This window comes from Pocillopora damicornis, chromosome 12 (assembly GCF_964200805.1).
Source record: "Pocillopora damicornis chromosome 12, jaPocDami1.2, whole genome shotgun sequence".
NCBI classification, from domain to species: Eukaryota; Metazoa; Cnidaria; class Anthozoa; order Scleractinia; family Pocilloporidae; genus Pocillopora; species Pocillopora damicornis.
The window spans coordinates 16,759,908-16,772,545 of NC_142681.1; the positions used below are offsets into that span (position 1 = coordinate 16,759,908).

Here is a 12,638-nt window from a genome sequence, read left to right on the forward strand (position 1 = left end):
CAATTGACAAAGTTTTGGGGAGTGGAAAATACAAAATCAAGAGGGTGGGGGATAAGTCAAGTGTTTGCATGAGTTATTCCATAAATGTAGTCATCTCTCCACCTACCCATCCCTTCAGTTTTTCTGCAGTTGGTGCATCAATTGAAAGAACTTTGCGGATTAAAAAGTGAAATACAAAGGGGGTGGGACACATAAGGTATTTACGCGAGTAATTCTGTAAATGCAAATATTACTCCACCTACCCATCCCTTCAGTTTTTCTGCTGTCAGTGCACTAATTGACAAAAATTTGTGAAGGACAAAAAGTGAAATAAAAAGCCTGGTTGGAATTGAAGAAATGTAAAATGGTTTCCGTGTTTACATAGCCTGATGTAAACACGCGGGAGGTTGGGAGAACACGAGATAAGCGTTGGAAACCACGACGCGAAGCCGAGTTTCGGTTAACGAAAACCGTGTTTACATACGCTCATGTAAAATGGTTTTATGGCCAATCAGAACTCGCGTACTATTTGAATTATTTTATAAAAATACTATAACTGCAAAGTCAAGTATTCACAGTATAAAAATATGCAACAAAATTCAAATCACATGATTATTGTGGTTCACCTTTATTTACATTCTATAGGAATGAGACCACCGACTTGCAAAATTACTATTGGACAGTAACTGTTATAAAGACATAACAAATACTTTTAATTAAAATACTTCTGGCAACATCAAGAGCTCAAGCTATCTTGAATTACCAACCAGAGGAACACAATCAAAACTTCTTTTCTTATTATTTCTGTTGTACAAAAAGAGTTCCAAGGAGCTTGCATGTTTAAGTAAATTTGTAAGCTCCTTTGATATGCAACTCTGCTATCTACTTAAAAAAAAAAACAAAAAAAAAAACCAAGTTTGTGCAAGACTTACTGACAGCGGAGACAAATAAATGAACTAGCTAGATAAATTAAGCGGGATTTTCAATCCCCCCCTTTTTTTCCCATCTTGCTTGCCACTGTTTTTCATCAATTTCCACAAACTGATTGGCAGGGAAAAGAAAACATTATGTAAACAATTACGAAAACAAAGATCTTCAAGTGTATCAACACATGACACTAGCACTTGAGATATGGTAACTGCTGCACTAAAAATCTAGCTCTTTTCTAACCAGTTTTACTTTTAATAGTAACAATCAAATGAAAGAATATCTATCATTACAAGATTTCTCTCTCTTTTTTTTTTTTTTAATTTTTTAAAGTTTTTAATCTGTAGCTAACTTAAAACTAATGCCCAACATATCCACTCTATATACTTTGTAGATGCTTTAAGGCCTTCATGGAATGTGGTGCAAGTTTCTTACAAGTCAGGAATACTGTGGTCCATGGATTTCTTCATCAGTCCTTCGCCCATACTGTGGAAATGAAAATAAATTATTTGTAAGTGTTACTATCTTGTCCATGCAGTGGAGCCTGTGGAACACTTATTTTGACCCTTTTACTCCCACAATCCAATAGTAATTCAATAGTAATTCTCCATACTGTCTGCCATACATTGCTTATAATTTCAGTTTGGAGAATTTGGTATTGAGTTAAATGATAATCTCTAATTGATATTTTTCTATACCCACATTGCTTGTCTACTTGAGATTGTATTGATATTGTAAGGAGAAACTCTGTTTTGGTCTTTACTGGGGGTGAAAGGGTTAAATTTCATCATACAAAAACCAACATTGCATTGGGCAATTTCCCTGGAGCACAGGAAAAACACCACTCAAAAGGTTCAATTGCTCAACCAAAAGGAGAGCAAATTGAAAAAATTCTAATAACAACATGACTGAGAGTATATTTTGTCAGGGAAAATCAGATGTAGGGGAAGGGAGAAGCCAAAATAAAAAACAACTGAAAGGCTCTCATTCAATAATAAATGTTGGAACAATGTTAAGTTTCATAAGGATCACATGCAACATCTGTTGATTGCAAATGTAACAAACACTCTCCAGCCTCAAACAATTGTTTTCATTGTACATTCTTTGTTGTTTTGGAATACAGCACATGCAGCATTCAAAACTATTAATGTGGGCCTTTACATATTGTTTATTGGATTTACAGCAATAATCTTTTTCTCAAGGCTTGTGTGCTTGTGTCTGTGGAACATTTACTTTAAGAATTGCCCTACAAAAGCCAAATTGTGCAAAAATAAAATCTTACCATTTCACCATATGCTCAAAAATGAAAGTTGGTATGATTGTCAGTGTGATAGTCTGGCCTGCCTTCTCAAGGATTGCTTTGATGTCACTATCCTGTAAAATAAAGAAAAGAGAATAATTCTAACTTACAATTTTAGGGATGTGCACTACCACAGAATTATTCAACACATAATGGGCATTTTGTGAAACTTGTTGTAGTTGTTAGCTATATGAATAGCAAGTGTTGTACTAGGTCTAACTTACACTTTTTTTTTCAAAGCTTGACAACAATAAAAGTGCAGATGATTCAAACAAATTCATGCTTTCATTGTACAATGTAGATAGAAATGAGGTTATTTGTTTCCATTTTTTAAACATCTACCCAACATATATCCTTGTCTGTGGTCGGTCATACATGTAAGTTAAAATTTCTAACTAAGCAAAAACTTTCTTTAAAAAATAAGACAAAAGTGTTAGAAACAATATTTGAGTTTCTTGCAAAGTTACTACAGTTCAGACAAAGGAACAAGCATTACTCTGAACAAGTTTGAAATTGCTCCTGCCAGATTTCAGTCCCTGCTAGGGTAGATATCTCAACAAAAGCACCAACAATCTACCTGCATTGAACTACTGCAGTTGCAATGCCACTACCCTTGTGCCCTCACTTTTAGCAGAGGAAAGCATCTTTAGAAGACAAAATTTTCCTACCTTAAGTCCAACCACATTTTGTCCATTTACTTCAACAAGGTTGTGTTCTGTCAACAGTCCATTCCTACACAACAATAAGGGTTTCCATTAAAGAAATACAGCAGCAAAGAATATTACAAATACATGAAAATATTTTCAACTTCTGAATGAAAGGTCTTGCATCCCAATACAAAATGCCAGTAACCAAACATTTTCTCCAGAATATGATCAGTTCAAAGAATAACCCTTAATACATTTTGAGCAAATTTTTTTGTTGTGAATAGTTATAGACAAGCCTCTGTTTTCAAAAATACACCTTTTTCCTAATACTGAAATATTTTAAATGTCCTTGTGATAAAAGACCAAAGCATGAAGAAATTTGTGAAAGTCAATATTTGAGAATGAAAGACTACTGCAGTACATGAAAGTAGCAAACTACTGCTCCATAATTTTAATTTCAAGTTGTTTACCTTGCTGCAGATGTATCCTTGGCAATCTGAGTGATTTTACCATTTTTAAACACAAATCCTACATGGCCACTGCTATCCTTCTGCATAACAATTGTTCGCTCAAATGGCCTGAGGAAAAATAACATCAAGCAATTTTATTACATTGTTTTTTTCTATTTTACAAGAGGATAAAGAAGAGTGCAAAATGGAGGCTTTAAAATCATAGGGAACTTCTCACCTGTCTCTAAGAGCAAACACAATTCTCTGTGCAGATGCATTCTTCAAAATCTTCATCACCTTGTCACCACTATAGCCTGCCAAAGTTTCACCATCGATCTGTAAAATCTGATCGCCAAATCTTAACCCCCCCAGGGAAGCAGGAGAGTTTGCATGTACATACTGTACAAACACACCCTTGTTGATAGCCCGCACACGAAGGCCAACCTTTCCACTTCCATCCTTGCAGAGAATCACCTCACGGATGCCTTGCTTGATTTCTGCACGCCGGATGCCCAGATTGTTGTCTCCACTTACTGGGGCAACCATCCCACTGGTCTGCGGAATGGCAACAGCTGCTTGTGGTCTAGGAACTAGTGGACCAGCTGTGCTCTGTATACAAAAACAAAACAAAATTAATGCTGCAATAACTCCCCTTTCAACTTTTACTATAAGAGACTATGAGTAACTCCTCTTTACTTACTACACAAATCTACACAAATGTAATCTTGTTTCTTCTCTTTGTGTCAGTAGTAATTTTATGGGGGTGGGGGCATCTTATCATGAGTCCAGCTTTGAGTGGGATCACTATTTTACTGTGGTCAAGTAATTTGGTGTACTCATATTCTCCTTACTAATCTCTCTACATTTCTCAAGGTAACGACAGGGAGAATTTGTTGGACAATCAGGATCTTCTAAAATTGGTAATCATTTCCTTTATTCTTATCATCTTTGTACTTGACTCAAGTGTGATAATGTAAAGAGGAATTAGAAGCCAGTCACTTTAAGGGGTTTAAGGCCAAATCAGCTTAACTCCTAAAGTCCTGACAGGGTTACCCATCACAAAAATGTTGAAAGACAGAGATTAAAAAATGGGTGAAAACCTTTGCCTTCTAAGAATGGGTCAGGAGGTGGGCTTCTCCTCCAAACCCTGATCTAGCTGTAATTGAAACCTTTGTCAACCAGCATACAGTATGATTTCACTCTACTTACATATCCTGGCACATGTTGCCTGACAGCATCCTCAGAAACAGCAAGACCCATGTAGTCATTAAGAGAGGGATAGAGACTACTTGTAGGGGCAACCGGCCTAGCTCCTGGGACAGAAGCAGGAACCTGTAAATTGAAAAAAAAAAAAACACCTAAGAACAGTGGTATTTATGAACTGTTATAATTTTAATTATAAATAACTAAGGGGTTCTTTCTTGTGGTAATTTTCCATGTACTTTGTCCTACCCCCCTCCTACCCTCAAAAAATAATCAATTGCTCAGAGAGAGCTTGAGAAATCAGGAAGAAAATGTAAAGGTGTTTATTTTCTCACAATGATGTCACTGAATCAAGTATCGAGTGTCGCGACCTCAATGTAGAATAGTTTCAAAATATCAACAAGTATGGCTGAGTTTTTACACCTATATAATTTAATAAGCACTTTAAATATACTAATGGGTGAAAAATTTTGTGGATGATGTCAATAAAATCGGTTATCACTTACTTGGTAACCAAGCGCAGGTTGTTGTGGGCGAGATTGCTGAGCCTGTGCGAGAACAAGACGGAAAAAAAAAAGATTACATGATTTCTTAGGTATATTACTTGCCTGATCGTTCATTCAAAGCTAGCACGAGAAAATACATCAGATCTCCTGAAATACTGAAGCTGACTACCCTGCAGTCTTTTACGTGACAAATTATTTTGCAATGAGCTAGGGAAGAAACCTTCTGAAGTCGAAATTCAGAAAGGAAAACTGATTCTAAAAGTAACAAAGCAATTGCCAGTTTTGATAGGATTGATAGACTGTTGAAGTAACATAACATCTAAGAAGGCTGAGGTTTATCGTTCATTCGTATAAATGTCAAAATAAAGCTTCCACACATCAAGGAAACCAACGACTGTCGATCGCTTTAAAATACCTTCGAGAGCCTTGCAAATTTCAGAAATCATACCGGTACAATTTTGTCGGGAATTTACGTCTAAAACTAAAATTACCTGTGCTTGAGCCATCTGATCAACCTTCATATCTTCTAGAGACGGATACAGAGACATCTTGAAAGATTCTTACTTGTAATAGGGAATTTACGATGATAGAAAAACGTTCACTACACGCTCCAGCTGAAATGTGGCGACTTTCGGACTTAGCTACATATAAGACGAGCCAAGACTATGTTTGCAACCCTGACGTCATCCTAAATCACATGACATTTACGTTCGTATTTCTCAATAAGGCATTTTTCGCTACGTCACTAAATTATCGACTTCTTTCGTCATCTCCGAAGATGTTTCGACTCGATAGCGTCATTTGGCGGGAAAAAGCAGCCATTTTTGATTTGATGTGCGATGTGAACTAACATGGCCGTCGCAATCGGAAATGGAAGATATTACAAACTTTTTCGTGGCAATTCCGCGCCAAAACGCTTGCTCATTGGAGAACTGAACGAGCCAGGATTGCTGTCAAGTACATTTATCCAAGGTTTGTGCACGTTTTCGATGTCGAGTTTTATTATCATGTTAATTTGTTACTTTTTCTTCCTCGGTGGGTTTTCTTTGAAAACGACCGTCTTTAAACTTAAAGGAAACAACTATTATCGGTGCAGTAGCCTTTGGAAAACAGTCCACTACAATCATATCCCATGAAATACATATCGCACAACCGCAATTTTCGAGATTCTCTTTATGAAAAATAGCAACTCGAAATTAAAAGGAAAAACAATTTGAATACGGAAGCGATCCTCGTAGTTATGAACACTACTTACGTGGTAAAAAATTCAGGTCCGTACGAGATTTGAACCCATGACCTTTACGATACCGGTACAGCGCTTTACCAACTGAGCTAGCAAGCCGGATCGTGCACTAGCTGCGTGCTTTACAACCGACGAGAACACAGTCAAGGTTTCTCTATTTGATAAATAGATTCCTTGTTGCTGCGTGTCTGTTCAGTTATAAGTCAAAGACGCCATCAAAATGTGGTAAGAACAAAAAAGTGGCACATAAGCACACTGAGCTGAGTGTGTCACTGATGATCTTATCATTTGTGATCTATTTCTATCCTGACTCGTGGAAATATGGAATTTATTTCGTGTATACTAAATAAAAAAATTTACTGTTTTTAATGGAAACATCATCTATGTATCTGTCTTCCCATAGATCATTAACCTTTTAACTCCCATCAGTTACCAAGACAGAATTTCTCCTTACAATATCAATACAATATCAACCAGAAAAGTGATGAGATTAAAGAAAGTATCTACTTGTGGATAATTGATTGATCCATTACTAAATTCTCTGAACTAAAGTTATGAGAATTGTATGGTTGACAGTAAAGAGAGTTACAAATTTGATCTGGAAGTTAAAAGGTTAATAAGAACCTATCAAAATGTGTGTATACTATGTAATTCAGCTTGTCATACGATCATTTCTTTTTCTTGCAGGAATTGTAGGACAAGTTTTCCCTATAAAAAGTTCAGAGAGGTATGGCAAGTTGTGTAAGATTGTTTTGCGGGAAGATTTGGAAAAGCGAACTCTAAGGTCAACTTGTGCCACAATTAATGCTTTCCTGTTAGGAGATCTGGCTGATGAAGGTGATAGAATTAAAGAGGGTGATCGTGTGGTCTTGTCAGAGGTTGTTGTAGAATGTTCTCCCACCGATGAACACCTATATCAGCTCATTGCCTGGCGAGAAAAATCTCAGGCATCAATTTGGGTGATAAATAACAAGGGAAATGTGAGAGTTAATAATGCAAGTGGTAATGAAAAAACTCAAGTGAACAATGCAGAAGATGGAAAAAATCTTACATGCTGTGCTGACACTGATGAAGAAGAAACTGTTGTGCAGGAAACATCAGAGCCAGGGTTTTACATTGTAAAGAAGACATCCACTGGTGAAGAGGGTAGAAGGAGAAGCAAACCAAAGATATTTGAAAAGAGGAAAGGGAAATTTCATCTTGGCCCCAAGGGAGTCACACCTTCGAAATCACATGTAATGAGGAAAGTTAGTGATGCTGTCGTTGTAATAGACAAATCTGAAGTGACAAAATGTTTAAGTCGGAAAGATGAGATGGGTGGTGTTGAACATTTAAGCCTCAGCATACAAAATGGCAGTCCAAATCAACCATCCAATGTGCAGTGTACTCACACTGAGTTGTCACCAGCAGGAGTATCAACAAGAATTTGTGAGGGTAGAGTGAAGGCTGGGCAAATGAGAGATCAGTCTCAAACAAGCACAGTGCCAAGTGATTTGCTGCAACTGAAGGCTCCAGAAGTTAGTGCTCTATCAATTGTTGAGAGCGATGTCACTGCTGAAGGGAACTACCAGATTAATGATAAGGTTAATGCACAGCAGAAAACAGGTAACAGCTCTGAGCATCTCTGCTTTCGTAAACTGTACAGTGTAGCTTGGTATCCTGCACAATGCAAGGCATTTATCTGGTGGCCAATAGATCAGTGGGTGTATATAGATGAGAAAAAGTCACAGGAGATAGAAAAATGAATGAAATTGATATTTTGAGAAAGATGCAAAAATTTCGTGCCACTGATCATTTTCACATTACTTCTGAAGCATCTTTTTCATGGAAAACTTCAAGTAGGTCCTTGCAGAGGTCAGGGAATTTTCTTTGTGCTTTTTAAAGAGTACTAACCCTTTAACTTCCATGAGTGACCAAGACAGAATTTCTCCTTACAATATCAATACAATATCAACCAGATAAGTGATGAGAATAAAGAAAAATATCAATTTGGAATAATTAGTTGATTCCATACTGAATTCTCTGAACTAACATTATAATAATTGTATGGTTGATGGTAAGTAGAATAACAAATTTGATATGGTTAACCTTTTGTACAGATGCTGTGATAGCAGTGTGTGTGATAATTATTACATAATGATTCTCAAATGCACAGAAGGGATAAATGAAAACAAGGCCTTTAATATGAGACTGCTAAGAAAGAACAATGCAAATGACATTGTTTCACCCACTTTGTCACCATAGTTTTAATCGTTCAAGAGGTAACCAACCTAGTATTGCTCTTTAAAATGTAGTGAACAGTTTCTCTTTGGATCTGACATATGGTTTAATTGTTACATATTTACATGTGTATGAAGATTTGATTAGCAAACTTCTACAGTTGTAATTACAATTGGTCATTACAAATACTGTAGCTGCCCCCTCCCTCCTCCTCCCCCCCCCCCCCCCATTTAGCCAAACTTTTGACCAAGTACCTCCTCTATTACTTATTTATGGAAAGATCATTATTTGTTCCACTTAGACAAAAGAAGTAACTCTTGTTTTATAGATGAGGCACAGCAAATGTCCAATGAAGATATGCTTATGCCTGACTTTGAACAAGAGGATCAGGTTTTTTTATCAGCCCGTAGAAGATCATCTTCAACTTATTCTGTTGCCAACCAAAGAAGTCCTGCAAAAGGGTTAGATGTTTGATTTTTTAGTTAAAATTGGATTTCAAAGTTTCTTAAAAAGAAAAATTTTTTGATGTTTGATTCCACAGATTGATTTTGCTGCAACATGCGCCATGATTTGTTTAGAAAATGTCCCTCTCTAAACTGGTGGTAATGGTCTGCCTCCAACTTTTTCCCGAATTGAGGCTCACTGCGCATTATGTTTTGTTAAGTTCTCATTAACAGTCTTATTGATTTTGTTTCAGTTGAGTCAGATAATTGTCTTTAGAGGGCTGGACCTTGGTTAATTCTTGAATAGTCAATACTTGCCATGTGTTAAATGAAATTTAGGGAGGTTTTGTTAACCTTCTCTCTCATATGGGAGATGTCACAGGTGTTTGGCTAGTGTGCAGGACTCTGATTGAAGGAGTCATGATTGAAGCTTTGGTCATCTTGGTCTTTGGAAAGATACTTAAATCCCACGATCTCTTAGCAGAGAAAAGTGGCTACCACAAATGGTTTAGACTACAAATGAGTACCAGCAAATTGTCTATGTGTTTATTTATATATCTATTCAGTGTGAAAAAAATTTCAACAGGCGGGACCAGTTCAGCTTAAAGTTGGTTTAAATGAGGGCTTGTATAAACATTCTGAATATGTCAATATACATGGATCTATATAATAATAATAATAATAATAATAACTTTATTTAAGTGTCAGCGTATTTAGCACTGCTGTGCTAATTGGGGACACTGTAAATGAGGAAACAAATATCGTAAATGAACAGAAACTCGTTAAAAACCCCAACTGGTAGGAGGCAGACCAGTTGGCTATTTACAAAGCATGCAGGAGTTGAATTCGGGGCCACCGAAGACAAATCAACATAGTGGCAAGGGGGAGGACTTGAACCCGGGACCCCCGGCTTACAAGTGCAGCGCCCTAACCACTAGGCCACGCTCGCCTCCTTGAATATGCCTCGCCTCCTTTTACTTGAATATGAAAGTAAAATACACAAACGGAATGCCCTAACAAAAATGACTATAGAGCTGTACATATAAAGAAAATGTACAGTGCTATCTGTGTGGCATTAGAGTGATGAGACAAATTTATGATTAGCAACAGAGGGGGAGGGGGGGTCACTTGTTTCTTCTATGGACTTGTGTTTTGTTTAGGAAAAAGAGTAATACTCCTGTTTCACCTTTTTGCAATGATGGCTCACAAAGCAAATCACTAATCTTGTACATCCCCTAAATGACCTTTTTAATTGATTGCTTTATTTTTCTGGTTCAAATTCCATGCTGACCATGTAAACTTCTTTGGATGACTGCCTTAATCTACAATGACCATTAATGCCTGCTTTTATCTATAGGCTGAACAGAAGACCTGGCATTCCTGGTGAGATTCCGCACACTATAGCCACAATCAATGAAGATGAGACATTCTCCACCAGTACAAGGAGTTTGATTCCTGAAGACTACACCCCAGTGGCAAGTCTGTTGGCTGACCAGGGATCTAATGATCAAGGTTAGTGGCTCACACCTACTGAAGTGGCCTTTATACCCTAAGATCGGTATGCATATTCTCCATACTCTTCTTTGTACATTTCCCAAGGTGCTGACAAGGAGAATTTGTTTGATGATCAAGAGCTTCTTCAGTTGGTGATCATTTCCTTCATTCTCATGCCCTCAATGTGTGATTCAGGGGTGATATTGTAAGGAGAAATTAGATGTTAGTCACTCTTAGGAGTTAAAGGGTTAAAAGAGACTTCTCTGATGGATTATGACTCTCATTCCAAGTTCATAAGCAGAATGATTAAAACCATTTCACTTTTTTCTAGAAGTTTCCCTCCTTGCCTTTTGTGGCATACAGCTGTGATGTAACACAGCCATAAAAATGAAAAACAGGAGCTAATGTAGCTAATGTTGACTATAAAGTTACTCAATCATAATTACTATGAAGAGAAGCAAAGGTTTTAACCCTTTCACTCTCAAGATCTCATTAGTTATTCCCCTTACTTTCTGCCGTACAATTCTTATGCTGTTAGTTTGGAGAATTAGGTGGTGGACCAATTAGTAATCCCCTAATTGATACTTTTCTTTATTTCATCACTTGTCTGTTTGATACTGTATTGATATTGTAAGGAGAAATTCTGTTGTGATCACCCATTGGAGTTAAAGGGTTTTAAAGTGAGTTCTTTCCTTACCCAAAGGTGGAGTGAAGAGATCTTCTCCTAACCCAGTCCTTGATGTCAAGCGACTGAGAACTTCTCCTGGACCTTCCAGCCAGTTGTCTTCTCGTGACCAACTTGGCAGTCCACGTGAGGGCGAGCGTGCTAAGGAGAAGTCCTCTAGAGAGGCCGCTGACTACACTGTTCCTCAAGGTTATACTACCTTGGCTAATCTAAAGCCTGAAACTGTTGTGAACATCTATGGAGTGGTGAAATCTTTCAAACCGGCCTGGAAGTGCCGAGGCACCGACATGTGCTCTGTTCTGATGATAACGGATCCTACGGTAGTTGATTCCACCTTTGGCCTTGAATGTGTCTTCTTCCAGCAGACCATCAGTCGCCTGCCTGCCGTTCACAAGGTGGGAGATATCGTGCGATTGCACCGCATCAAGATCTCGCAGTACCAGGAAAAGCTTCAAGCGATGTCATCCCGTGGATTTGCGGCGATTGTCTTTGACCGGGATAGCGAGGTACCAGTGACAGCAGAAATGGCGAGGGTCTCAAGCTCTACCTTCTCGCTCACAAAAGAGGATAAGGACACCATCCAGTGCCTAATAGAATGGTGTGACTGCAATCCGGCCATCTTTCCACTAACTAACTTCATTCCTGTTGCGGAAATTAGCCCAGACTGTTACTTCGACTTGGTCGGCCAGGTCCTTGGTGTTGCATTACACCGTACCCTGGACTGTGTGGTACTCTTTGTCACTGACGGTACCCATCCTAATTGTGACATCCGAGAGTGCACTGGCGATGAGTACAACGCGGTAGAGCCTCCTGATAACCACCGCTCGGCGAAGGACGGCGATGTCATCTCTGTGTTCCTTTACGGCGCTTACGCCGAAGTTGCGCGGCTTCTTGCAAGAAAGGGGAACTATGTCATCCTTCATAACTTGCATTCCCAGATCCTGAAGCAAGGCGGGTCTGTTTGCAGTGTGGTGGACGTTGTGAGGCCTTATGTCGAATTGTGCATCCATAGGGGCACCTGTTATGGGCGTGGTCTTACTCTTCTGTCCGCTGATTCGCCAGAAGTCATAGGAATTAAGAAACGACTAGGTGTCTAATTTGACACGACTTTTCAACAATTCAACAGTGTTTCTTTTCTTCCTATGGCTTTTATCGCTGAAAGTTTTTTTTTGCTGTTTCTCCTTGTGTAAATACTCCCTTTTTACTCTCTTTGAGTTCAAACGTCGTCTCATGTACCTAACAAACAATAATGGCAACCCATAAAATGGTAACTTAAAACTATTGATGTATGTTCCACGTAACATGAAAGAGTATTTTCTTGTATTAGGTTTCATCAAATTTAACGACATTAAGGGCATTGAAATTATCCACTTTAGTCTTTGTTTGGAACGTCATCCTTCGGACAGGTTGGAGGGGGGGGGGGCAATATCCGGTAACGATTTTCAGTTGAACCAGCACAATCATGTTGAACCCCTCCAGACCCGCATACTGTTCGAGTAGAAAGGGTGGGTGGGTGGGGGGAAGAGGTGTCTTGTGCTCCTC

At 38.3% G+C, this 12,638-nt stretch overlaps 2 protein-coding genes across 2 annotated transcripts; one reads left to right on the top strand and one right to left on the bottom strand.

Moving 5' to 3' along the window:
• Positions 1 to 591: 591 nt before the first annotated feature.
• LOC113680058 (syntenin-1) lies at positions 592 to 5,634 on the bottom strand. The gene is made up of 8 exons (XM_027197062.2): positions 5,503 to 5,634; positions 5,012 to 5,053; positions 4,512 to 4,634; positions 3,541 to 3,911; positions 3,324 to 3,431; positions 2,875 to 2,938; positions 2,189 to 2,280; positions 592 to 1,392 (listed from the first exon to the last, which is right to left on the bottom strand). Exons 1-8 carry the CDS (start codon positions 5,557 to 5,559, stop codon positions 1,338 to 1,340), a joined length of 912 nt encoding a protein of 303 aa, XP_027052863.2. The 5' UTR covers positions 5,560 to 5,634; the 3' UTR covers positions 592 to 1,337.
• Positions 5,635 to 5,791: 157 nt separating this feature from the next.
• Positions 5,792 to 12,460, top strand: LOC113680077 (uncharacterized). Its single transcript, XM_089189650.1, has 5 exons — positions 5,792 to 5,983; positions 6,942 to 7,859; positions 8,803 to 8,935; positions 10,275 to 10,429; positions 11,115 to 12,460. Exons 1-5 carry the CDS (start codon positions 5,863 to 5,865, stop codon positions 12,191 to 12,193), a joined length of 2,406 nt encoding a protein of 801 aa, XP_089045776.1. The 5' UTR covers positions 5,792 to 5,862; the 3' UTR covers positions 12,194 to 12,460.
• Positions 12,461 to 12,638: the final 178 nt, after the last annotated feature.

Excerpts from the sequence above, each read along its gene's own strand:
- LOC113680058 (XM_027197062.2), bottom strand. The coding sequence starts at position 5,559 with ATGTCTCTGTATCCGTCTCTAGAAGATATGAAGGTTGATCAGATGGCT. Across the intron at positions 3,432-3,540 it reads GTGTTTGCTCTTAGAGACAG|GCCATTTGAGCGAACAATTG; the intron begins GTGAGAAGTTCC and ends ATTTTTCCTCAG. Across the intron at positions 1,393-2,188 it reads TTTGAGCATATGGTGAAATG|TATGGGCGAAGGACTGATGA; the intron begins GTAAGATTTTAT and ends TCATTTCCACAG.
- LOC113680077 (XM_089189650.1), top strand. The coding sequence starts at position 5,863 with ATGGCCGTCGCAATCGGAAATGGAAGATATTACAAACTTTTTCGTGGC. Across the intron at positions 7,860-8,802 it reads TAATGCACAGCAGAAAACAG|ATGAGGCACAGCAAATGTCC; the intron begins GTAACAGCTCTG and ends CTTGTTTTATAG. Across the intron at positions 10,430-11,114 it reads CCAGGGATCTAATGATCAAG|GTGGAGTGAAGAGATCTTCT; the intron begins GTTAGTGGCTCA and ends CCTTACCCAAAG.